The sequence below is a fragment of the Sinocyclocheilus rhinocerous genome, unplaced genomic scaffold (assembly GCF_001515625.1).
Source record: "Sinocyclocheilus rhinocerous isolate Xijiao unplaced genomic scaffold, SAMN03320098_v1.1 scaffold208, whole genome shotgun sequence".
NCBI classification, from domain to species: Eukaryota; Metazoa; Chordata; class Actinopteri; order Cypriniformes; family Cyprinidae; genus Sinocyclocheilus; species Sinocyclocheilus rhinocerous.
Genome location: NW_015650085.1, coordinates 372,782 through 398,052, shown reverse-complemented (window position 1 = coordinate 398,052; position 25,271 = coordinate 372,782). Strand labels below are relative to the sequence as shown.

Sequence of the window (25,271 nt, the reverse complement as noted above, 5' to 3'; positions counted from 1 at the left end):
AATATATATATATATATATATATATATAAAAATATTTTAAATCACTAAAACCTTAAACTAATACAATTAAAATGGAAACAGTAAATCTAAAAATAAAATCTAATGCAAAATAAGAAAAACTATAATTGTTTTATAGAACAAACTATATAGACGTTTGTTTCACTCTATGTCACTCATTTACCTATAACACAAATACAGAGGCTTCCACATCACTTCTTTAAAGGGATTACTTAACTGACAGTGTTAAAGAGAGAAAGCCAGAGTACACAGGAATAGCTGGTGAGGTCAGCAGACGAGTTACAATAACACGTTAAAGATGCTGAAGTTACATGATCATGCATTGACAAACTGATCCACTCAGACTGTCCCGCTGGAGAATGTCTGTGGTTTTATGGCAGTGTAGCTTCAGGAGCGTGTGGTCAGGCTGCATCATCCCGGCCTCCTCGGCTACAGGGACTTGTGGGTAATCAATTTTTAATGCACGGCCCTATGCTTTATTTAATCGTGTTCTATTCTAAGAGAAGCTCTCTGGTGCGACCCTTGGGGAGTATGTGAGATGGGACGGAGGGGAGAAAAAGAAACTGACAGTTGAGTTATTTATTTATTTTGCCATGGAGTCGGATTGCTTAATGCTAGCAGCATTGCCATGCCAGTTAAGCCAGCTTAATGAGACCAGCACAGGACTGGAACTGGTGTGAACAATAAACACCATCCAGTGACCCTGCCAGCTTAATCACACTGACTCCAGCACAGTCAATATGAGCTCCATTTGACTGTATATTGACAGTGGAGATGGACAGTGCAGTGATGAAAACTCAGTAGGAGAACACAGAACACGCTGAATCCTCGGTGGGAATGAAGAGAGACTGGAGGAGAGGTGGATTATGGGATAGAGCGCAGGAGAAAACACCCTGTGGGTACTTATGGAAAGAGAGAAGGGAAAATGCTTTCATCTTAACCCTTGAGGATAACTAAGTACTGTTAAATAAGTCCCAGGAAAACTTTCTTGCACACATACATTCACAGACACACTTAAAGCTGTCATTTTGATGGAAAACATAAGTGTTGGTATTGTGATTACTGACATTTATTATTTATACTTATTTATTTATTATTTTTATTTATAGTGGTTGCTAGGTGTCTTTTCATTTCTGCATTTATCATTCGCCTAGCAAAAATTACAAGTCCAAAAAATAAGTATTCTATTCTATTTGATTTAGTCCAATCATGAAAAAGTGATAGCAACGAGCTGCATTCTATTCTATTCTATTCTATTTTATTCTATTTAGTCCAATCATGAAAAAGTAATAGCAACAAGCTGCATTCTATTCTATTCTATTCTGTGTTTGATTTAGTCCAATTATAAAAACGTGATAGCAACAAGTTCTATTCTATTCTATTCTGTGTTTGATTTAGTCCAATTATGAAAAAGTGATAGCAACAAATTTTATTCTATGAAAATGTGATAGTAACAAGTTGCAATCTATTCTATTCTATTTAGTCTGATCATGAAAAATTAATAGCATCAAGCTGCATTCTATTCTATTCTGTTCTATTCTATTCTGTGTTTGATTTAGTCCAATTATGAAAAAGTGATAGCAACAAATTTTATTCTATGAAAATGTGATAGTAGCAAGTTGCAATCTATTCTATTCTATTCTATTCTGGTCTGTTCTGTTTGATTTAGTCCAATCATGGCAAAAGTGGTATAAACAAGTTGAATTCTATTCTATTCTATTCTGTTGTGTTTGATTTAGTCCAATCATGAACAAATGATAGCATCAACTGGCATTCTATTCTATTCTCTGATTGATTTAAGTGTATATTTAAAAGTGGCACATTTAAAAGTGGTTTCTAACCATCTGTGCTTTGTATTTGCAGGCCTGAGCTGCACGACGCTGCTTCCCCCTCGGCGAGGTTCTTTCTATGTAGAGAAGGGCACTGGGATGACTGTGGGCACGGTGTTGGTGTTCTGGTGCCTCGAGGGGTACCAGCTGGTGGGCAGCGAGGAGATCACCTGTGTCCTACGTAGCGACACCGCTCAGTGGAGCAACTACCCACCCGACTGTGAGGGTCTGTGTTCACTGCCATCATTTCTGTTTTAAGAGATAAAAACACCTAAGAAATGCACTCCTGCTAATTAAATCCCAGATTTTCAATGTGGACTATTGTGTAAATATGGTAGCCATTCCCAAACCAGAGGACCGCGGACTGAGAGTGGCTGTACTGGCATCGGTAGTGAGCAGCATCATCATCCTCGCCATGTCCGTGTCCTTCATCATCTGCTGCCTGCAGGAGCGCATGAGCAAAGAGAGGGCAGAACGGACAGACGGACGGGGCAGGTATGCACATCTGGGGAGGAAGAGACAAGGGAGTTTAAAATAGGCAAAGAGGATGCTAATGATTTCTCTGAGTTTCCAGGACGAGAGACAAGTGCAAATCATCCTGGAGGAATGAGTGCTGGCTGGAGAGAGATGAAGGAGACTGGGAAGCTTTTCATCCACCTAAAATTTACAGTCTTTCCCAGCACCTTGACCCCCATCTGACCCCTGAGAGCCCGGTCTATATGGGGGGACTGGCTAGTTATGATAACCATGGGTATCAGAGGTGAGAAACTGTGCAGTTTTAAATTTGCTTGATTGTGTTTACATGTGAAATTAATCGATTAAATCACACAAAAATAAAAATTCTGGCACTATTTAAGAGGAAATAAAGTTTTCTATTTTATCCTCTTTTAAACTGACTTTCTCTGAATTCTGAGTTTGTAATTTTTTATTTTTTTGCTTCCGCCACAAAATAAAAAATTAAAAAGGTAATTTTTATCCCACAATTCTGACTTTTTCTCTTGCAATTGCAAGTTTGTCGCAATTCTGACTTTTCTTTGTATCTTTAAATATAAATATTATATATAAATGTATATCTTGCAATTCTGCGTTTGTATCTCACAATTCTGAGTTTAAATCTTACAATTCAGCATTTATATCTAGTAATTCTGCATTTTTCACAATTCTGCATTTGTATCTCACAATTCTGCATTTATATCTTACAATTCAGCTTTATTTATATCTCACAGTTCTGTATTTATACCTTGCAGTTAACAATCTTCCATAGTAAACAGTAGTGCAGCTTAATATTTTTGTGGAAACTGTTATGCATTTTTTTTTTCAGGATTCTTTGCTGAATGTTCAAAAAAACAGCATTTATTTGAAATAGAAATCTTTTGTAATATTACTAATGTCTTTACTGTCACTTTTGATCAATTTAATGTACCCATGCTCAATAAAAACATAAATTTCTTTTTTTTAAATGCTATGTTTGTTTTGCAGAAGTCAGGAAAACCTCCTGAAAGCTCCTCTTCCTGGTCTTTACCGTACAGAAAGTCAGATGTACCCGCATGTGGTCCTGCAGAGGGTTCCCACACCCACAGTGCCGACTGCACCCAGCGCGCCCGTCTACCTCCGCCTCTCCACCCCTCCGCCCGCAGAAAGCCCCGGCGAACAGTCTGCTCTGCCGCCGTACCCCAGCGCCACTCCACAGCGTCTGTGGCCATAGAAACACACTTTTATTCAGAACTTTTACAACTGTCGCCATGGCGACAGATTACGACCCCTACATGCAAACGGCTCCTGGGGTTCAGAAACCCAAGAGAAATGATGGACTCAAGTTAGAGCCACCTAGATCACTACACACCGCTAGATCTAGATGTTGGACCATGTGTGGGTCCAAATGTAGTTACATTTAGTATGTTGCATATGTAAGGACATTTCTGAATGACTCTAAGGAGGCCCGTTGTGTAGTTTCTTGGAGAGGAAAGTTACATTAGGAGAGGTGAGGACTCCATACTGGTACTGTGATCCACTCCAGGTTTTATTATTGTCAGTTAGTACTTTTTATTTTTGTGGTAAAGGTTCTGACTTGCAGTCATAAAATGAAAAAATGCAACTGTGTCATGTCACATTAGAGCATCGGTTTAATATTTCTATGTTTTTTGTAGTATAGAAGTGTAGGAGAATTACACTGACGTCCAGATTATGGACAGACATTGGGATCTCATAAACCTATGATGCTTCAAACTTGATTTTGTTTATAACAAATAAAAATATTAAAATAAATGTGTATTTTTTATTGCCCACAATGTCTCACCATATCATACACACACACAATTACTTGAAAAAAAATTTATATATATAAATGTATACATATGGTTTCACAGATAAGTCCTATTCACATGAAAATGTTTAATCTTAGGATCTGACTTTCTGGGTCCAGTGAGTCAAACTGACCTACTTGAGTTTGAGCTTTCTACTTAGCTGACCTAATCAGATGAGCTTTGGCATGTTCACAGTGTTTTATCTGTCTATTGCAGCATATGTAGGAAACAACGCTGTGAAGGAAAACAGGATGATGAAATCAAGGTGATGGATTGGCAGCAGTAAATTTAGCGGTGACTGAATGACTGGGTTTTACAGATTTTGTTGCAATGAACAGTAGATTGCCTTTTATTATTTACAGTACATTATATATAAGTTATAAAATTGTTCTGTTTAAAATGACTGTTGTTATGCTATAGACTCCATATGAGGGCAGTGGTGTTTTTACACATTAAATTATGCATGAGAATGCCGTAATGATGAGAGGCATAATGTCTAACAGTTTAGTTAACAGCTCCCAGATTAACTAGCACGACTTCAATAAGAAATGGAAGCATCTTCTCAAGTAAACCGACTCGTCTTTACGTCCACAAGGTGGCGATCATTTCAGCATGCATTTCACTCATAAAACACACATCTCTTACATTAAACCAATCTTTCCTCCTCAAATTAAAATAAAATAATACACATTATATTTTTCTACATTATTATACAATATATATTAGGGCTAAAATTCTTGTCTGATTTACTCACCCGCATATCTTTCCAAACCCGTATGATTTCCCCCCTGAAACACAAAAGCAGACGTTTAGCAGAATGCTCTTTTTAATGAAAGTGGAAGGTCACTCCAAAAAAAAAAAAAAAAAATCCAAGCACCAAACACCAAAATAAATTACTCCATACGACTTTCACGCTATATTACAAGTCGATTATAACTCATTTTGTCCTTTTCATCAGCTATAACGTTTAATATTCATTTGTTTTTTACGTTTATAGCATATCTTTTGTTATTGTTGCATGCTGTATACCTCTCATAACAAAGAGCCAAGCCATGCTGCACTATTTATAAGGGCGGCTGCGCATGCGCAACGAGAGCGCCGCTCCTCTCCAACTGACATGAGTTAAACACGCACAGAGAGCGAGAATAGAATACACCTGGCAGCCGAGCGACACAGCAGGGAATCAGTGAATGTAGAAATGACTTCTGCGTGGTGTTTAATATGACAGCGCGCGCGGGATATGGGAAGAAGTAGGGTGTGTGTGGTGTTGAAGGTGACATTCCCATGGCCAGAACCAGCGCGGACGGGCTGCTCCGTCAGAACAACAGCAAACTGGACTCTTTCCTCAAAAGAAACACCAGTCGGGATGTGTACGAGCGGATCCGGGTCTACGAGCCGTGTGTGGTGGTCTCGGGGTCGGTGAAGAAGGTTTTCATGCATGTGATCCTGAGCGATGAGCGCGTGTATCTGAGCGAGTATCACCCGCGCGCGCTGCGCGAGGCGCTCAGCTTCAGACACATCAAGAGCATCGAGCTGGTGAGATTAAGGGGGGGGGGGGGGAAATGAAATTTAAAATGTATATTTGTGTAGTTACATTATGCTCATTTCTAAAAATGTATTATTATAATTTTTTTTTTTTGGTAAGAAATACTCTGTGGGAGCGATCTCCTTCTTCAGTCATCACAAATGATTGGAAAAGTCATGAAAAATCATAGAATGAATCAATGAATCATAGTCATATCATATAACTATTAATGATTCTGATTGATTATTGATGATCAGACGTTATTAAACGGTCATTCATCCCCACATCAAGCGGCTTACACTGATGTAATTAGGTCAATGTTAGACAGTGAGCATACAGATCTCTGTCTTTCCTCACAGATCAATGATTTGCCTGATTTCCTCAGCGGACAGGATCGTGAACGCTCACTGCATATCCGTGTTGTTCATACCACAAAGAATCCTGGGAAAAAGAGCTCAAGACCCAAAGGATCCGGTCAGAATAAGCCATCATTTCCAGGACGCAACTCGAGTGCCCGTCATTCGCTGGAGGGTAAAAAAGCTATTTAATTCAATCACAAGTTCACAAGCTGTTCTTGACTAGTATTAGAGGGCCAGAACTGAGTGCATTTTTCCCTGGACAGTGTGATGTAAAGCAGGTATGTGTGTTAATCCATGAGCTCTTCCAGCTGTGGGGATGAAGCAGCAGTACTGACACCCGTCTAACCAACATTGACGTGCATGTGTGTGTCAGCTGTGAGTTTTGTGTTCATCTTCACACTTCTGTAGATTTAGTGAACGGCAGTGCAGGAAAGCTACTTAACCAGTGCCGGATAAACAGCTGAACCAGGTTATCTGTGTATCATCATTTGAGTTCATCTGTGAATGGAGAGGATTCACTCATTGACAAGTTTGCTCTATTACTGTAGCCGGTCAATTACAGATATATCTGTATAAATTGCAGTTATGGACTGAAAAAAAAAATGAATGTGACAATGCTGTTTTAAAATGAAGGCTAGATTGAAACACCATTATGATTTTTTTAAGTAGATTTAGATTTCCTGAGCAACACCAAGGTCATGGGTTCGACTCCCACAAAAAGCAACAACGGATAACATGTAAATGTGCAGAATAAAAGCATCCACCAAATGCATAAATGTCGATGTAGATAATTTCATGAAGACTTCAGCTTATCATCTCAAATAAACCTGAACTTGAAAGAATTGTGTTTTGTGATCCTGCAGGCGTGAGTCCCGAGTCCTCGAGCTGGAGAATCTCTCCCACATCAATGAGGTAAAGCCCTCTCAGTGTTAACGGCCTCACGTTCACCCAACACAACCGCTGTGAGCCATTCAAAGTGCTTTATCTCCACCTCGCAGCTTTTTACTGCCTCTGACTCCACAATGCTCAGAACGAACAGACTCGGTTTTGAAGACTCGCTTGCTTAGCAACTCAAGCTATTAAACAAAGCAGTGCGATAATAAATGCAGAGATATTCTGAATCCCACAGCTCTGTATCTCACGGGACGAGTGTGTGTTGTGCTTCGTTGCTTAGAAACTAAATTGATTAAGTTCTTGTCTGTGTTATAAGATATCAATAACGATGGTGGGCGATACATAATATATTCAAAGGTCATCAAGCTGAATTGTTTAACATGCATTGGCATCATAAAAAATGTGTCTTGGAGTTTTATCCAGTGACATGCAAAAGAAAGCATTCATCTAACAGATCAAAAAATCAACTTTTAGTGACTTTTTATATTTTATTGCACTAGTTTAGAGTGGTAAGAAATTAAGAAGAAAATGATATAAAATGTAAAATATGTTTACTATTTATGCTTTTTCATTTAGTTTGCATTTATTTTATGAAAATCCTATTTTCAGTAACTTTATAATTGTCATTTGCAAAAAGCATGTTGCTCTCTGAAATGCTGCAACGCGAGCATCTGAAGAAGAAATGAGGAGCGGAGAGAGGTCGTGTTACATATGCATGTTTAATGAACGCAGATAAAAGAAAGACGGATCTTGTAAACTGGAAACCACTCACAGTTTATTAAGTGTTGTGTATGTGGTTTCATGCTGATTTTCAGGTCATATAATTACTATATAATTTTTGCTGTTTTTGTGCTAATAACACTTCAGTCACTTGTATTCATTAGTGTTATTTGAATATTATCAGGGTTATTATAATTTACTTAAAACTAAAACCATAAAAACCCTTGTCACTTCTAAAATAAATTCAATTTTAACTGAAAAATCAATTAAAATGTAAAACAATATGTATATTTAAGCTTTTTATTTTATTTTCAACATTTCTCATTTTCAAGTTGACGTACAACAATAACTAAAACCAAGACTGAAATAATAATTAAATAATTAATAAAAAAAACTATATGGACGTGTTAAAAAACAAAAACCAATAAAAATGTCAAAAATGCAAAATTAACTAAAATTAAAATGAAAACAGAAAATCAAAAGATAAAAAATGAACTCAAAATATTAATAAAAACTGTAACATTTAATTAATTTTAGTTTTTCTTTTGTCATTTTTTATCAGCTTTAGTTTTATTTCTGTTTGAGTTTTGTACTGTTTCCATTTAGTTTAAGTTTTTATCTAGTATTTACATTTGATTGTATTAGTTATAGTTTTAGTTAATGATAACAACACATATATTCATAACGAAAGCTGGAAAATTTGAATGCTGAAAACCACTTGGTTTCCAAAACTGAGATCAGCTGCAAACACGATGTGCTGTCATGTATTTTACGCTGTTGACAGTCATGACTTTACTGCGGTGAGCAGAGGAGGAGGATTGGCGTCATTCACACTGTTGCCAGGGCACGAGATGAGACGGAAACCTTGAGCAATAAATGTCCAATTAAAAGACCCTGTTTGGCTCAGCAAAACACTGCAGCTTGACGTTCTGAACGACATGTGTTTGTGTTGGAGCTGCCAGCCATCAGACGTCTCTGAGACTGTTCTGAGAACAGTGTGAACCAGAGATTTCTCTCAGTAGCGCTGTAATGTTTATAGAGGAGCAGTGAGTCGAAGCCGACCCGAGGGAGACCATTAGTTCACGTTTAGCACATATTTGTGAGCGCTTGCCATTGAGGAGTAAACCACATGGGAAGTGCTTTAAACATTATTTAAAGCCAGCTTTTCCACAGTTTAACTATCAGTTGAAGGCTTTGTTGAATCGGTGGTGTGCGGTTGTACACACGGTCTGTGAGCATTTTTCAGACATCAGTATGAGAACGAAAAGTAGGTCAGTGCACCTAAAAAAAAGTTTGTGGCCATTTCCACTGGGGAAATTGTGAGAAGGTTGAGGCGTATGGAAAGAGTTTCTCTTTATCCTGCATGCTATTAGAGGAGATTGAAAAGGGAGGTTGATGATGGCACGTGAACGACCTTGTCTGGCATCCAAACAGTGAAGTTTCGAACTGTCCGAAAGAACCGGTTCGCGGAAAAGAACCGAACTTCCCATCACTAGAAGTTCTGTGCCGCTGAACATGTCGCTCATCAGCGCCTCCTCATGGAAATGTTCTGTCAGTGCAACTAGAGTGCAGTGTTGCAACAAGTTGCTTTTATGCTTTATCAAAGGCCCTATTTAATTATACAGTTCAGAGGAGCTCTTTGAAGACACCTATTTACATTATAAACAGATCTGTCTTAGATCAGTTTATTAGAAAGATCGTGACAAGGAAAAATAATTTTCTACAGTAGATTTAAACCTTGTTGAGAGTTTGAGGACTTGAACACATGTGTGGCCAAAATTTAAACCTCAAATTAAACTTAAACACATTTTTATTATTTATTTTATTTTATTATTTTAATGCAATATATTATAGTTTGTATTATAGTTTTTATTAATATTTTAATTAGTTTTTTATGCTTTCCATTAAAATTTTCATTTTAGTGAAAGTTTTAGTAATTTTGTTGTGTTTTTGTTATTTTTAATAGTTTTTTTATGTCTATTTAATTTTTTAAGAATTTTTTTATTTCAGTTTTAGTATTATTTTAGCACATAAAATTAAACTAAATAAAAATGAGTAATGTTTCCTTGTCAACTAGTTGAAATAAAATAAATTAAATTTTTTAAATATTTAATTTTATTTCAATTAAGGTTTATTTTATTTCCAGTAACCAATGTTTTTATGATTTTTGTTAACTATAATAACCCTGCTTGCCATGTGATAAATATTAATAACATTATTAATTTAAATATTAATGATTATTATTTATAATACTCTTAATATAATATTAATGCTTAAAAACTGTTTCCCTACTTTTTAATCTAAAATAAAATATTATTAATAATAAAATATAATAATAATAATAATAGTTTTTTTCTTTGCTGTGCTTTTAAGACAGTCTTAAACGGATAGTTCACTCAAAAATGATAATTCTGTCATCAATTACCTTTATGAGTTTTTTTTCTTCTGCTGAACATAAAAGAAGATATTTTGAAGAATGTGGGGAAGCAAACAGTTTCTGGTCCCCATTGACTTCCATAGCATTTTTTTCCGTACAGTGGAAGTCAACAGCTACCGGCAACTGTTTGTTCACTAACATTCTTCAGAATATCTTCTTTTGTGTTTAGCAGAAGAATGAAACTCATACAGGTTTGGAACAACATGTGGGTGAGTAAATTATGAGAGAAATGTCATTTTTGGGTGAACTATCCCTTTAAGATGTTAATCATGTTTGACTTGCTCTAAAAATACATATATATGTTTGTCTGTTATAGTGATGGTGGTCTGGAGGAAGAAGAAGGCAGCATCATTCCGAAGAGACGTTCAGCTTCCTGTCCGAACTCGGATGTTTTGGCTCTGGCTGTGTTTAATACGTCTCCCGCTCACTCCTCCAGCTCCAGTGACCAGCGAGAGAGTCCCAGCGCTTCAGTCCCGACAGCACTGATGAGGAGAACAACAACAGAGGAGCAGGAGGAGGAGAAAGAGGAAGAGTTACACCTTTATGCGGTATCTCCATCATCCCGAATATACCTTCACCTGCAGAGCTCCTGGAGCAGCTGCATCATAGTATGTGTTCGTGGTCGTAGACAGACAGTTTCTACTCGCTTTGTGTTTAATGGTCAACATTCATTTTGGTATGTTGATCATTTTACAGAGAAAGTAATTGCATTTGTTGCATATTGTAAGTAAATACATTTTAAATAGAAGTCTATGCAAGGCACTGCAATGGTATAAAGGTTGAAACTGAAAGGCTAAAATAAAATACTTTTACTGTTTAGTGATAATGTTAAAAAGCTGCTAAAAAGAAGACTTACAGATAAAAAAAAAACACATTTGTGTCACAAATAAGGACATAAAATGATTATATATTTGTTTTTTATATATTTAAGTTTTTAACACATGAATAATATATTATTATTAACAATAATAATTAATTATTTTAAATGTTAAATATTTTAAAACAAAATTTATTCCCTTTTTTTTAAATGAATAAAATATTATTCATAATATAAAATAAAGTACAATAAAAATATTATTATCTTAACTTTTGTTTTTAATCTTATATCACTTTGGGGTTTGCCACGATATATCATTAATTTATTATTATTAATAATTATTATTAACAATAATAATTAATTATTTTAAATGTTAAATATTTTAAAACAAAATTTATTCCCTTTTTTTTAAATGAATAAAATATTATTCATAATATAAAATAAAGTACAATAAAAATATTATTATCTTAACTTTTGTTTTTAATCTTATATCACTTTGGGGTTTGCTACGATATATCATTAATTTATTATTATTAATAATTTAATATTAATAATTAAAAACAAAACTGCTTCCCTTATTTTTTTTAAATAAAAAAAATTAATATTGTTCATAATACAATATAAAATAAATTGAGAAGACGTATATTGCAGTCTTTTGACTTTTTTCGTCTTCTTTATTATACACCTTAATTTGCCCTACTAAAAATATCTTTAATGGTATAAAGGTTGAAATAAATACGCACTGTGTTGAAAGCGCTAAAGTACTGCTAAAAGGATTATTTTGACTGCTTTACAGATCAAAAAGCACATTTTTGTATGGCCGAGTAAACTTAAATGTTTTAATAAACATATAAGCTGTACATTTTCACTTTAAAACCCTCTGAAATTTTTTTTATTATTATTTTTTTATTTTCTTTTTTTTTTTTTTTTAGCGATCAACTTTGATGCTGGACCCAGTGTACAGGAAGAGATGTGGCGTATCCTCTTCTTCTCCTCAGAAACAGAAATATCACAGAATCAGGTACTGCATCTTTCTGTCTGAACAGCTTGTGTTTATCTGTGTGGGCAGTGTAAAATGCACAGGCTATGAAAGCGTCTGCGTATGTGTTTCCAGCTGGGAACGGACGTGTCACTTGTTCAGTCAGTTGAGCGGAGAGCTGCTGCAGGAAGACGTCGGCCTGGAGAGTCTGTATTTACTCCTGCAGGAGCTGCACACAGCCACGAACCGCAACCCCACCATCAAAAAACTCTTCTGGAGGGTAACATGCAGCTGTGTAACATGCACTCTTCATCCAAAAATGAACATTTCCCTCTCAAAGTCCTTTTTATTTGCTCCTCAGTCACCGGACCTCTATCCTTTCCTGGTGAAAACGCTGGCTGAAAGCTTTCAGAGCGGCCAGGAAGCAGTTCATACAGCCGACAGACTTCTGTAAGCCTGCAAATCATGCACATATAACTTATGCATGAGCTACCCAGGAAACATTCTCACAACTTTCACTAATGTTTTTTAAAAGTTATAGACATGTTAGGACAAAACGTTCGTAACGTAATGTTTATGGAATGTTCTTATAACTTCAGCGTTGAGAGAAAACATTCTGAGATCAACGTTTTCGGAACGTTCCTATGATGTTATTTGAATTTGATGATTATTCAAACATTTTCATAACGTTTAAATAACGTTCTAATCGTGACAAACTGGAGATTTCAATGTTTTTAGAATATTAAAAGTAAACATTCTACTAAATTTTATTTTTACCCAAAATATAACATTATTTGAACGTTTAAGATCTAATCACGATGAGTAATGGACATTTGATCGTTCTTAGAATATTATAAATAAATGTTCAAATAATGTTATATTTTGGGTGAAAATAAAGTTGGAACGTTGTGAGAAACGTTTTTGTAACCTTTAAATAACATTATAATCAACAAGAAAACCAGACATTTTCACGTTTTTAGAATAATAAAAATAAAAGTTATATTTTGGGTAAAGAAACATTTTAGTCACCTTTAAATAACACTCTAATCACAACAAGAAAAACTGGACATTACAAATAATATTACAAATAAACGTTCAAGTAACGTCATATTTTGGGTGAAAGTAAAGTTAGTAGAACGTTGTAAGAAATGTTTTATAAAACGGATAGTTCCGGTCCTTGATTCTGATTGGCTGAGCCGCGTTCTAAGCTGTTGTAAATTACTCTACAAAGTACAAAACATACACTTTTGTTTACTTTTTGTGTTGCTCAGCAACCACTTTGTTGCAACCACAACTGTTTCTGAGGAACTATGTTGTTTGGTGGAAGAATACTGTTTTTATTAATCCCATTACACTTTATTTGCTCTGTTTTATTTTGTGAAACCTAACTACGTATATGGAATAACCGTTTTATAAAAGCAATAAGCCCCGTGAAGCCGTGGTTTACAGTGAATTTATAACAGCTAAGGGGGTTTTTGTTTAACAGTAACAATGCCCCTTAGCTGTTATAAATTCACTGTAAACCACGGCTTCTTATGGAAAAACAGACATTTCAGTCTCGTAACAAGCTAAACGCTCCGTGTTTATAAGTTCTTCATAATGTTCTCAGGTTGACATTTTACTACTTCAAACCCATCCCAAGCACATTTTCATGATCATTGCTGAAGGCTTTCTGTAATATGTGCAGTCTGAGGACAAAAACAAAGATATCGCTCTGTCCTGCAGGCTTTGCACTTTGGTGGTTCAGATATTAAGCCTGATGTTCAGGGAAACAGAGATGGAAGCGACGAGGCTCAGCATGCTGACGGCCAAACAGTGAGTGATTCTACCTCTCCAGTAATAATACCACTGCACTCATTACAGCTTATTTCAATGAGAAATGCCTGCTGTTTGACACAGGGGAGCTCTCACAGAGAACATGCTGCTCGCTTTAGTGCGTGATCCAGATCTCCAGCTGCCAGACTCTACTAATGGCTCCAAATCTTCAGTTAATAAGGTATTAAATATATTCCTTAATGGAAAAATTAATTTTTTTGTTATCATACACTCACCCTCGCTTCCCAGGTGTAAGGAAAATATGTTATTTTTTTATTTTTTTTTTCCATTCATGTCTTGTTTATGATCAATTCATTTGTGCTAATTAAATGTAATTTATGATGATGAAGTGTATTTGTGCATCGCAGCTGCAGCGTCTGCAGGCAGACTATTTGGATGCGGCTTCTGCGCTGCTGTTTGAGATGGTTGTGCTCTGTCAGGAGGTGAGTAGCATTTTCTCATGCATGTATGTATGTGTATATATATATATATATATATATATATGTATATATATGTATATGTATGTATACACCACACACACACATGTTGGCATATGTGGTTTATGGGGACTTTCCGTAGGCATAATGGTTTTAAGGCACAGGCATAATACTGTACAAACTGTATTTTCTATCCCCTATAAAATAACTGTTTTCTATTTAAATATATTTTAAAATGTAATTTATTCCTGTGATGCAAAGCTGAATTTTCAGAATCATTGTGCAGTCTTCGATGTCGCATGATACTTCAGAAATCATAATATACTGTTTTGCTGCTTAATATTTTTTGCAGAAACCGTGATATAGTACCGTTCAAAAATTTGGGATAATATGTTGTCGGTATAATATGTAAAAAAAAACTAAAATTAAACAAAGAGACATTAAATTGATCAAAAATGAAAGTGAAGACATGTATAATATTGCAAAATATTTCTATTTCAAATAAATGTTGTTCTTTTGAACCGTCTATTCATCAAAAAACATTAAGTGCAGTTTCCACAAAACGTTTTTACCAGAAAAACACAATGATAATAATAAGAACCATTATTAATAATTGAGCACCAATATTAACTGAGCAGCAAATCAGCATATTAGAATGATTTCTGAAGGATCATGTGACACTGAAGACTGGAGTAATGATGCTGAAAATTCAGCTTTGCATAACAGAAATAAATTACATTTTAAAATATATTCAAATAGAAAACAGTTATTTTAAACTAATAATATTTCACAATATTAGAGCTTTTACTGGATTTTTTTATCAAATAAATGCAGCGTTGGTGAGCAGAAGAGACTTATATTTTAATAATTCTATTTTTATATATAAATAATAATAAATAATTATTATTAATCATAATTATACTTTTGACCAGTAGTGTATTATTTATGCATATGCATGTATAACACTGATCAGCTTTACACGTCTCATTTGTGGTTCAAAGGCTAGTTGCACACCTGCTCTGGGACATTTCCTTACCATCGGCTGGGTGTTTCGATTGCTTAAACCACATCCATTCTTAGTAAGTATATACCCATTTCATTTTCATGCATATTTGCATGAATCCACATGATTAGATTCCACATCAGAACGAATGTTTGGACGTATGTCCTGCTCGCTCTTTCGCAGCTCCCGTTTGTGGGCTATCAGGCCCAGCAGGTGGTTCGGCTTCTCTCAGGTCCTCAGGATCCGCTCAGCCCGTCTCAGGCGGTTCTTCTGTACCAGCGCTGCCGTGTTTTGTTAGCCTGTCTGCAGCACAGCACCTGTTTGAGCAAATATATCAGGACGGGGTTCAAGGAGGAGTTCAGGTTCCTCATGAGGTTCAAATAATTGCAAGGCTAAGGCAGAGCTGTCATATTTTGGATTATAATATCCTCTGTTTTTATAGGTACTATGTGAAGATGTCAGGGCTGGAGGACAAACTGCCCCATCACTACCCCATCAGTCAGCCTGCCCGGCGCCTTCTTTCCCAGCTCCACAGTCTCGTTCTCCAGAAACCTTGAGCTCTGGCTCTTTTTCTTTCTGTTCCTCAGGCATTGAATTTCTTGTTTCTGCAGACAGACGTGGGAATATGCCTTTGGATGAATATGCTGCACTTTCAGATTGAATTCAAGTCTTGTATTGTGTCTTACTGTGTGTTGAACAGAGACTGCAAATATGCCTTTGGATGAATATGCTGCACTTTCAGATTGAATTCAAGTCTTGTATTGTGTCTTTGTTGAACAGAGACTGCGGGATTTTATTCTGTTTAGCATATCGCCTTTGTCTACACTCAGGATTATTATCACTGTAATATGTGTTACATGTCAAACATCACAGAACAGATGATATATTGAACTATTTATTAAATATGAATATACCGGTACATTAAATAGACTGATATCAAATTGCACTTTTCAGTTAACAAATTCAGGTTTGGCAGGTCACTCTTATATGAGACTGATCACAGTATTATGATATGAATACATTTACTGTAGCTTAAGCCACTGGTACAGATGCACTTGCTTATTTTGGTTGGTTTTTGTTTGGATGCACTTTTTCTCTATAAGACTGTACTGATTTTCAGGAACTCTATGTACCTCAAGGCCTCAAATTAAACATAACAAATATTTTAAATAAACATTTGTGTGTCTGTGAGATTTTTATAAACCTAATTGTTGAATGGGTGTTTTTGTATATGCAATAAATAAACTGCAAGTGTATATAAATGCAGCATTTGCAGTGCACACACACACACATAAATTGACACAATTACAGCTTGACTGGAAATGTCTCAATGAAAATATTAAGTGATATTTACCCTGTTTTTGTGTGTGTCACGGTGAGTTTCTGATGCAAAAGCCCTTAAGGTGGTCAAAAATAAAAATGCCATAAAACTTAATAATAGACAACTATGACTTACAAAGAAAGCCCTAGACCTTTAATTGTATTTATTTATTTGATTTTGTATATCTATTTTATACACCTGACCCTGCTGTCAAAATGCAAGGAGTTAATTTACTTGCCAAGTCCAATCCAACAAACTATGAATTGATATAAATTATTTTAACACAATGCTTTTTGTGCTTTGTCTTTATTTACCTTATTGTTTAGATCATAATCATTTCAAATATGCAATAATTTTTTTTTTATGGATTTCATTTTTTTTTTATTGAACATTTGGGTCTGGGGCAATAAAACTGTTCATTTTAATGTGACATTCATAAACAGATATGACCTTCATATAGCAAAGAGTCTATACACACACACACAGCGCGCGCGCGCAATATAAACAACTTTTTTTAGAATGCCCACAGCTGAAGGCACGTACTGTATGTATAACTGAACAAAATCGCGATTTTCTGATTATGACAGGAGTCACGTTACAGAACGGGAACGAACGCTCGGTCGCTTTTGTTGCTACTGGGGAATGTTTTCCAAAGCGCACCGGAAACAGCGTGGGGTTGTTGAGCATCAAGATCTTCTGAACTTGTAAGTGGAAGTTAATCTTTACATTTGTCTTCTAAATAAACTGCGAAGACCATATCGATTATAAATCGTCGCTGTAACGCGCTCAATCACTATTACACGCGTCTTCTAAACGTGATTAGTTGATGTAACGTTAAGTGAATGGCGGGAGATTAACGTGTTTCGTCATTGGATTTGCTGTAAGTAGTTACAGAACAAATCTTAAATAACTAATTAAATATTCAATATGACACTTTAATGAACTATACATGAACGTGAGATAATAACATTGCATCATTTATTGAAAAAAAGTTCATTTTGAGATGTTAACATGTTTTTACCTTGAACTACATCTTGGCAGTCTTTATAAGTAAGTTAGATGGTTAAGAATAAAGCAAATAGTCTATTTTTCAACTTTACTTTTCTGTAATTCTTTTCATATATATTTATTTATTTATTTAGTCATTTAGCAGACGCTTTTATCCAAAGCGACTTACAAATGAGGACAACAGAAGCAATCAATTGTAGTATTAAAACAACTAAAAACAGATCCAAAACTAAAAGACTATAAAAAACTATATATTATGCTTATAGTACTCTGATAAGGTCATTTTCTTTTATAGTGTGAATGACCTGTCAGCAAACGTCTTCCTCATCATCCTCAGAGTAGAGAAGATGTTGAGAAATGCCTCCGCACAGGTAACCAAACAACACGCAGAAGTGTTTTATGTATTATTATAGGCTGACTGTTTTTATTCTGTCCTCACAGATACTTAAAGAGTTCGTCCGACACAGGACTACAGATGCAAGTCTGATCTTGGAGAGATGTGAGTGTCTGTCAGTCGTTGTATGCACTGGCTTTTGTGTGACATGTTTGATAATGTCCTTCATCACTGCTTTGTCTCTTCACAGCTATTAACCGGGTGCAGCTTCTTGGGCGAGTGGGACAGGACCCCGTCATGAGTGTTATTGCTCTTGTTGTCACTACTGTTAATAATATATATTATTCTATTTTATAATAGGATTAATAACAACAATAATAATAGCACTCTATAATACAGTAGAATAATAATTAATATTATCGAATACGTGTACCGTTACACCCCTAATATATATATATATATATATATATATACTTTTTTGATATACAGAATGTTTAGGATTTATCCTTGTGAAGGGTGTAAAAATAGATCCTTTTTGTGTTAATTGGCTAAATATTATTATGTAATTAATAATGTTATTTTTGTGGTTACTTATTGTTTTTTATATTTTGTTTTCTGCATAAATTAAAATAACATAAAAAAAAAAAGTATCTGTGTTCTCCTTGAACATATGATACATGATTAAAAATAAGTTGTTAAACGAAGAGATAATGTTAAAGTATGTGGGTGACAAAATAATTCTAGATTTTCCAATATGCTTTTACAGAAATTAAAATTGTTTACGATTTTTTTTTTTACCCCACTGAAAATTGTCATCTTGGTGCAAATATTTGGTCAAAAAAAGAGATTTTTTTTTTTTCCTGAATTTTTCCTTATTCAAAGATCTTAATAACTATGAAATGTGTTTTTTATTTTTTTGCAGGAGATGTCAGCCAGAAAACAACATGGCACAGAATTTCAGTATTCAAACCAGGCCTCAGAGATGTGGCGTATCAGTATGTAAAGAAAGGGTATGTTCCATATTTGTTTTGGAGCCATTTATAGATACAGTGGGTACGGAAAGTATTCAGACCCCCTTAAATTTTTCACTCTTTGTTATATTGCAGCCATTTGCTAAAATCATTTATTTTTTAATAAATCTGCAAAAATGTCAACAATTCTGTGTTTTTCTGTCAATATGGGGTGCTGTGTGTACATTAATGAGGAAAAAAAATTAACTTAAATGATTTTAGCAAATGGCTGCAATATAACAAAGAGTGAAAAATGTAAGGGGGTCTGAATACTTTCCGTACCCACTGTATATAAAAAAAAAAAACATACTGCTGTTAACCTAGAATCAACCTTATTTTCAGGTCTCGGATTCTTGTGGAAGGAAAGCTCGACTATGGAGAGTACATGGATAAAAACAACGTCAGGCGACAGGCAACAACTATCATCGCAGGTCAGACTTCACCACAGACTTTACATGTCTTAACTGCTTATGTTTTATGTTTTACTTTTGCTTTAATAGTTCAAATTTACCAAGTATCATTTGTCTCTTTCCACAGATAATATTGTGTTTTTAAGTGAAAATCTGCGAGACCAGTAATGAAGACGCCTTCCCAGACTTTAGGAACCAAAAGAAGATATTTTATATAGTGTTACTCTGCTCACTGACATTAAACTCTGTGTATCATTGTGTCTGGCCTTCACTGTCACACATAGACATAAGAAGTCATGTTGTTTGTATGATTGTGTCATGCTGTCTTTCCCCGACAGAGGGACAGAAAGCACTTTGACATGTAAACACATTTCCAGAGCCATGCACTGGATCAGACTCTATGTATAAGCAGAAATGCGAAATTTCCCCTTTTTTTTGGACTTAAAAGCATCATATTTGAAGTTATGTCTAACCAAATCACTTCCAGTTTGTTGTAATGTCATACTAATGTTCATGAATAAATGTAATAGTTTGTCAGTAAAGGATTTGTTATGAATGTTACTTAAAATGTACAAGATTTGTAAAACACCTGGTTTCAGAAACTTGTCAAGAGTTAGCTTTTGAAACCGAGAGAACAGTAGTTTCATTTCTTCCTTTTGTTTTTCACTCGTTTCCATTTGTTTGTGCGCATTTTACCCATCGTGTTAGTCGTTCAGTTGCAGTTTTGAATCAGTTTTTCTTAGCCTCCAGACTATGCACTTTTAAATGAGAGTAAGTTCACTTTTTCATGGTATTTAACCACAGCAAAAATCTATTGACAGAAATATGAGTTAAGGCGGTGCAGAGTTTGGTACTCTTGGCTTTGGGTTTGTTAAGAGATAATGCGGAGTCACCTTTAATTGGAGCAATTTCACGTCAATCATACAATAGCGATCTCCTATTGGTCAGATGGGCTGTCAGTCTTCCGTGAATTTCGTGAGCTTTAAACGTAACAGCTAATCTGATTGGCCGCCGCACGGATTCCAGGGGCGGGGCATATGATCGAATAGTTTAGCATTTTAAGGAACATTTATGCGTAGTGTTTACAAACACCATAGCAAAATATAAACTCCTTGAAAAGCGCATATGATAATATCTGAAAGTATCACAGTCCACAAACAGTCCTTTGTAAACAAATTTCGCAACTCCCATAATTTCCCCGCCCCGAATTCCTGCCTGAGAGAAGGGAGAAGGGGCGACATTTCTCAAGGAAGCTGAGAGGAAAGTTCCGACAACACTGGCGACAGACGCGCAACATATACCCAATTTTGCGCTGACAGTACAAAATTCACTCCGAATAGCGATCTGAAGAGTTATTTGACGGATACGCTGACAAATAGTCGTTTGTGGAGTCTTTGAAACGACGCTGCGCGTGACGCTTTACTACAGACGCAGATCAAGCAATGGAAATAATGGATAGCGGGGAAACGTTTTTACAATGGGACAAAAATCTCAGCGAACTGTCCGAAGCCGGGGATAGCGACATTTTATACAGCACTGTAAGTAGGAATCTTCTTATAATGCCGTGGCACCATTGCCATCTGAACATAAACCGTCATCGCGTGTTTTGATGTGTTGCAACTGGTGTCAGATCATCCAGAATGCATTTAAATGCCTCTAAACGTAATCATCACCTACATTTAATTATAAAAAGCTTTTATTTGACTTGGTCGTGCACGACACTCTGTCAGATTACTAGGGTTCCACTTGGCTCCAAGGGATAAAGTTCAGATGGTGCAGTCATCCAGTGATTGTATCATGCTTATGCAGTGCCACACAAAGCAATGCAGATAAGTTTGGCCCATTTGGATGAAGTCAGAGTATAGTGAAGAGCTGTTGCAGGTTATGTAATAATAGGTTTGTGTTCCAACTTCTGCTCAAAGGGGCCTCTACTTGCTGACTAATTAGGGGGTTCACTGTTGGGTAATTGGTGCATTACCCATGTACTTTTTTGTACAACAGAGACTTTTGGTTAAAATGTACGTGAATGCATAAGGGAAAGTGTATTTTTGGTCTCATGTTTGTAACCATTTTTAAGTCCTTTTTTTCCCTTATGCTTAATGCCAAATTTACACTGCAAAGGTGGCACAGATGCGCTTCTGAAGTGGTATTTAGGTGTCTTTACACACAGACTGTTTAATGCTGCTCAGAGGTGGAATGAATGCATTTACACACATACACATATAGCTCTATGCTTTGATACTAGGGCCTGAATGCTGTTTAAAATGCAGCATTGCAAGTCACACCACAGAACTTGTCTCCTAAATGTATGATCCTCATAGATGAACGGCACATCGAGTGAAGTTCATTCCAGATGTGTGGTACATTACGAGCGGTTTCTAAGCTGAGATCCCAATTAAATTACCAGACACGGCACGTAACGCCTTTCCAGACAGCATCAAAGCCAGCGTTGGAGGTGCAGCAGTTCGGTGTGTCTGGGATTCATAACCCGACAGTATCAGGGCGGTAACGTACACTTCCAGGAGAACTATATATGCATTGTGAAGGTTGTGAATGGTTCATATTCTCCTTCACCTTTAGAGCAGAATGGGGTCTTTGTTTAAGGGCCCCATCGGCCCCATCGGCCCCCTCTGAACACACACGCTCCCCCACCTCATGGGTCTGTATGTGCCGGTTCTCCTCACTTTTACTTTCACTCCCCAGGGTTTGTTGACATGGAATTCCACACAACAATGCAAACTGTTCTCAGTTGGAGAGAATATAGCTTGCTTTGTGGGTTCAGCCTGTTGCATATGCATGTTGCATCTAGACTGTTTTCCTTCTGCATTATGATTCAACTGCATTGCCATTGCATGCTGGTTGACTTTCAAAATTGAGTTTGTGGCATTCCAGGTGAATAAGGGTAAAATTTAACCAGTAGAGATCTTCATACTTCCCCAGTTGACTGTTTTCATTAAGAAATGCAAACTTTTTTTGTATTGCAAGTTTTCAGAAATGTTGTTTCAAAATGCAAATGGGGCATTATTATCTAATAAAATATGCATAAATTTCCAGAACAAAAATCTGAAGATTGGATAAAGACAGGTTTAAAATTCTTTTTGTTGATGTTAGTGTTTTTTTTTTTTTTTTTACACAGGGGATTTTTGATATTTCTGTTTTTATCATTATCAGAAAATGCTGTCAACAGCTAGAAAAAAGTACATTTTTTACCATGTTTTTAGGAACAAAATGTTTAAAATCAGGCAAATGATGTATGAACTAACCCTCTGAATATAAATGGGAATAAAACTGTAAAGTTTATATGTAAGTGCTACTGAAGTGGATATTTCTGGCTTATAATTAATATCTACAAGATGCAAATTGCATATACAGATAAATTGCATCAAAATAAAGTGTATTTTGTTTGTTTTCTTGTCTGAAACTAGTCAAACAACACGTTATAAAAAGCCAATCAGTGCAAAATCTCAATGAAAAAAACAGTTTTTTCCTGTAGTGTCTTGACTTAATGCATATCTGGAAACAACAATCTTATTTAAGAAATGCAAACATGCCCTTTTTATGACTTAATAGGCCTAGTAATTGTCTTCCGTAACCGATATTTGCGATTATGTGTTCATTCATAGTCAAATTTCTATTGGGAAGAACTTGTGTAGAGGGTGTGTGTTCGTACCTTCCTGTATAACAGGCTTTTTTTTGCCACTTACTCTTTAACTAAAGTGTCAGCTGTCATATTTCGGGTGATTTAAACCAGTAAAAATAACCCAAGGCTCATTCCCTGCTTTAGGACGGGGGTTAAGGAGATACTGAGGGGAGCAGTTGGGCCGTCATGCTCAGCATTTCTTAGTGCTGATAATCACACTGACACGATTAGCCTGCACAGCACATTATCTCATGCAGACCGGGGCCTTGTGGCAACCAGATGTACTTTCCTGACCCATTGTGGAAACCAGAGTGAATATGAGGAAAGGCATGCGCTTCTGCACTAACCTCTACATTAGTACTTCAGTCGTAAGCCTTCAGCTAGTAGTGCATTGCTTGCATATCTTCTGTATCAGCTGATCTCATTAGTCCCAGCTGATGGTTTGATGTTATGATCAGCTGATAACACATTCAGGTCAATGACAGGATCCTTGTTTAGGGAAGCAGGGTTTCATAGAAACAACATGCATAGAAATCAATCAGCCTGATCTATTGCTGCTCAAAAAACGACCAGCATACAAAAAATGTGTCATTATGTTATATTACCAAATATTGGATTTAATCTTTTTATCAACTTGTCTTCTCTCAGTTAGCACAGGTTTTGTGTTTCTTTTTTCGAACTGATTAATTTTAGGCCTCATTGAGTTTTTAAGTGAACATTGCCAAAATTAGGTGCATAAGCAAAAGATCAATGAGGCCTATCAGTTCAAATACAAAACCTGTGCTAATTGAAAGAAAAACCAGAAGATTGAATCTGAAATTTGGTGGTAATACAGCATAATGAGATTTTGGTCATTTTTGGCCCAGAACACCAAATTAGATAAAGGGTTTCCAGCACAGAACAAGGGTTAAAGCATCAAGAAATTATATTACTTATATACTTTTCTGTTAGCTGTGGTACCATTGTCTGCATTAAAGCTAGATGGTAATCTGTCAACAGTGGTTTTCCTGAGAACTAGGTTGGGTGATATGTCGGTTTATATTGTACCACATTAGAAATGTGTCAGCTGTTAGAGAGTTTGTTATACCGGTTGCACTGCAGAACATCTTTATATTATTTACACATGACAGCCATACAGAAACATAGATTAATGTGAGAATAATTCTTGTCCCAAACAAGTCAAAACAAACGTGTTATTAAGGGGTGTAATGTGACGCAGAGTTTAGTTGTTTATTGTAATGGCAAATTTGCTGCGTTGATATACAACTGATGTGTGTTGACAAGTTGGCGTATATCAAATCACCTTCAAATGTATCTCATCAAATCATCAATTTTAGAAATTTTTGATAGTTTTAATCTTTTAATAACTGTTTTTTTACATTTATGTCAGACTTATCTATGTTTTGTTATGCATTAAATTAAGTTGTAAAGTGTTTCAATGATTATTTAACATATTAACAAGCTAAAATCCTTCATGAATAACATTATGATAAACTGCTAAGATATCAAATTACTCATACATTTTTGCATTTTTAAAGGAAGTGTGTGTGTGTATGTGTATATATATATATATTGATAGAATAAATTATTATACAATTAATTGTTTTAATTAAACAACGTAACAATGAAACAACTAAAACTGAAACAAATTCTAAAGAAACTGAAACTGAAACAAAAAACTGAAACAAAAGCATAAAAATGGAAATAATTGTTAACTGAAATAAAATAAAGTATAAAAAACATTTATTTCAGTAGTTTATCATTTAAATTTTTAGTTTAACTTGATGTGCTAAGATATCTTAACTGAAATAAATAAAAATTCTATTCTATTCTAATTAAAGAATATATATATATATATATATATATATATCAACAACAATGTAATGTGTAATTGATCTTGTTTACAGATTATTAGCTGGCTGCTACCAAATTTCTTTATGATGGCACACATTAATCTGTTCACATTGCAGCCTGTTTGCGCCCCCTAGTGTGAGAACCACTGTATTACGGTACTCTCTTTGGGAATTCCTGGGCAACTCTCAGTTTGTCCAAATGATGATTGTCTTGATTATACTGTAAATGTTCGTGTAATAAACTTTCATGCTCAGGTGATGGGCAGGGGAAAGTCACATCACACCAGAAACATGGAGCAAAGCTTTTATATCACTCCTTTCCCTTTACATGTCACCATTCCAGAAGTTTATCAGTAATGAGGGCCGTTGTGATTGTTTTTAAAGTCTAATATGACCTACATGCAAGTTTAGAAAATTCATAAACTTGCATGCATCATCATAGTTATATGTGAATAGTGTTATAGTTGGGTTTTAGTTGTGCAACCAGTTTCATAAAAAAGTAACTAATTACGTGACTTAGTTACTTTTTATGGAAAGTAATGCGTTACGTTACTTTCGC

The 25,271-nt window shown here is 35.5% G+C and overlaps 4 protein-coding genes across 8 annotated transcripts in view; all 4 read left to right on the top strand.

Annotated features, from left to right (window-relative positions):
* Window positions 1-4,126, top strand: part of LOC107711500 (uncharacterized) — a 7,398-nt gene extending 3,272 nt beyond the window's left edge. For all 3 annotated transcript variants that reach the window (XM_016516489.1, XM_016516488.1, XM_016516487.1), the window contains 4 exons: window positions 1,882-2,073; window positions 2,186-2,342; window positions 2,422-2,607; window positions 3,327-4,126. In XM_016516489.1, coding sequence (XP_016371975.1) covers window positions 1,882-2,073; window positions 2,186-2,342; window positions 2,422-2,607; window positions 3,327-3,552 — 761 coding nt within the window. In that variant the 3' untranslated portion in view covers window positions 3,553-4,126. The remainder of the gene's footprint in view (window positions 1-1,881; window positions 2,074-2,185; window positions 2,343-2,421; window positions 2,608-3,326) is intronic.
* A 1,129-nt stretch (window positions 4,127-5,255) lies between these two features.
* On the top strand, window positions 5,256-15,838 carry LOC107711499 (uncharacterized protein C12orf56-like). Of its 3 annotated transcripts, XM_016516486.1 has the most exons (13): window positions 5,256-5,686; window positions 6,035-6,206; window positions 6,898-6,946; window positions 10,402-10,693; window positions 11,835-11,923; window positions 12,017-12,161; window positions 12,243-12,331; window positions 13,607-13,696; window positions 13,781-13,877; window positions 14,065-14,139; window positions 15,135-15,212; window positions 15,320-15,498; window positions 15,579-15,838. In XM_016516486.1, exons 1-13 carry the CDS (start codon window positions 5,435-5,437, stop codon window positions 15,691-15,693), a joined length of 1,722 nt encoding a protein of 573 aa, XP_016371972.1. In that variant the 5' UTR covers window positions 5,256-5,434; the 3' UTR covers window positions 15,694-15,838. The 3 variants fall into 3 exon arrangements, with proteins under 3 accessions (XP_016371972.1, XP_016371971.1, XP_016371969.1); XM_016516485.1 differs by having other exon boundaries at window positions 11,835-12,161; window positions 14,071-14,139; XM_016516483.1 differs by having other exon boundaries at window positions 11,835-12,161.
* A 1,217-nt stretch (window positions 15,839-17,055) lies between these two features.
* LOC107711468 (single-stranded DNA-binding protein, mitochondrial-like) lies at window positions 17,056-19,761 on the top strand. Its single transcript, XM_016516448.1, has 7 exons — window positions 17,056-17,161; window positions 17,761-17,836; window positions 17,907-17,964; window positions 18,050-18,100; window positions 18,722-18,809; window positions 19,152-19,240; window positions 19,347-19,761. The coding sequence occupies exons 1-7, from the start codon at window positions 17,100-17,102 to the stop codon at window positions 19,385-19,387; spliced, it is 465 nt and encodes a 154-aa protein (XP_016371934.1). The 5' UTR covers window positions 17,056-17,099; the 3' UTR covers window positions 19,388-19,761.
* Window positions 19,762-20,412: 651 nt separating this feature from the next.
* Window positions 20,413-25,271, top strand: part of LOC107711498 (cyclic AMP-responsive element-binding protein 3-like protein 2) — a 21,768-nt gene continuing 16,909 nt past the window's right edge. The window contains exon 1 of the mRNA XM_016516482.1: window positions 20,413-20,757. Within this exon, the coding sequence (XP_016371968.1) occupies window positions 20,662-20,757 (96 nt within the window). The 5' untranslated portion in view covers window positions 20,413-20,661. The remainder of the gene's footprint in view (window positions 20,758-25,271) is intronic.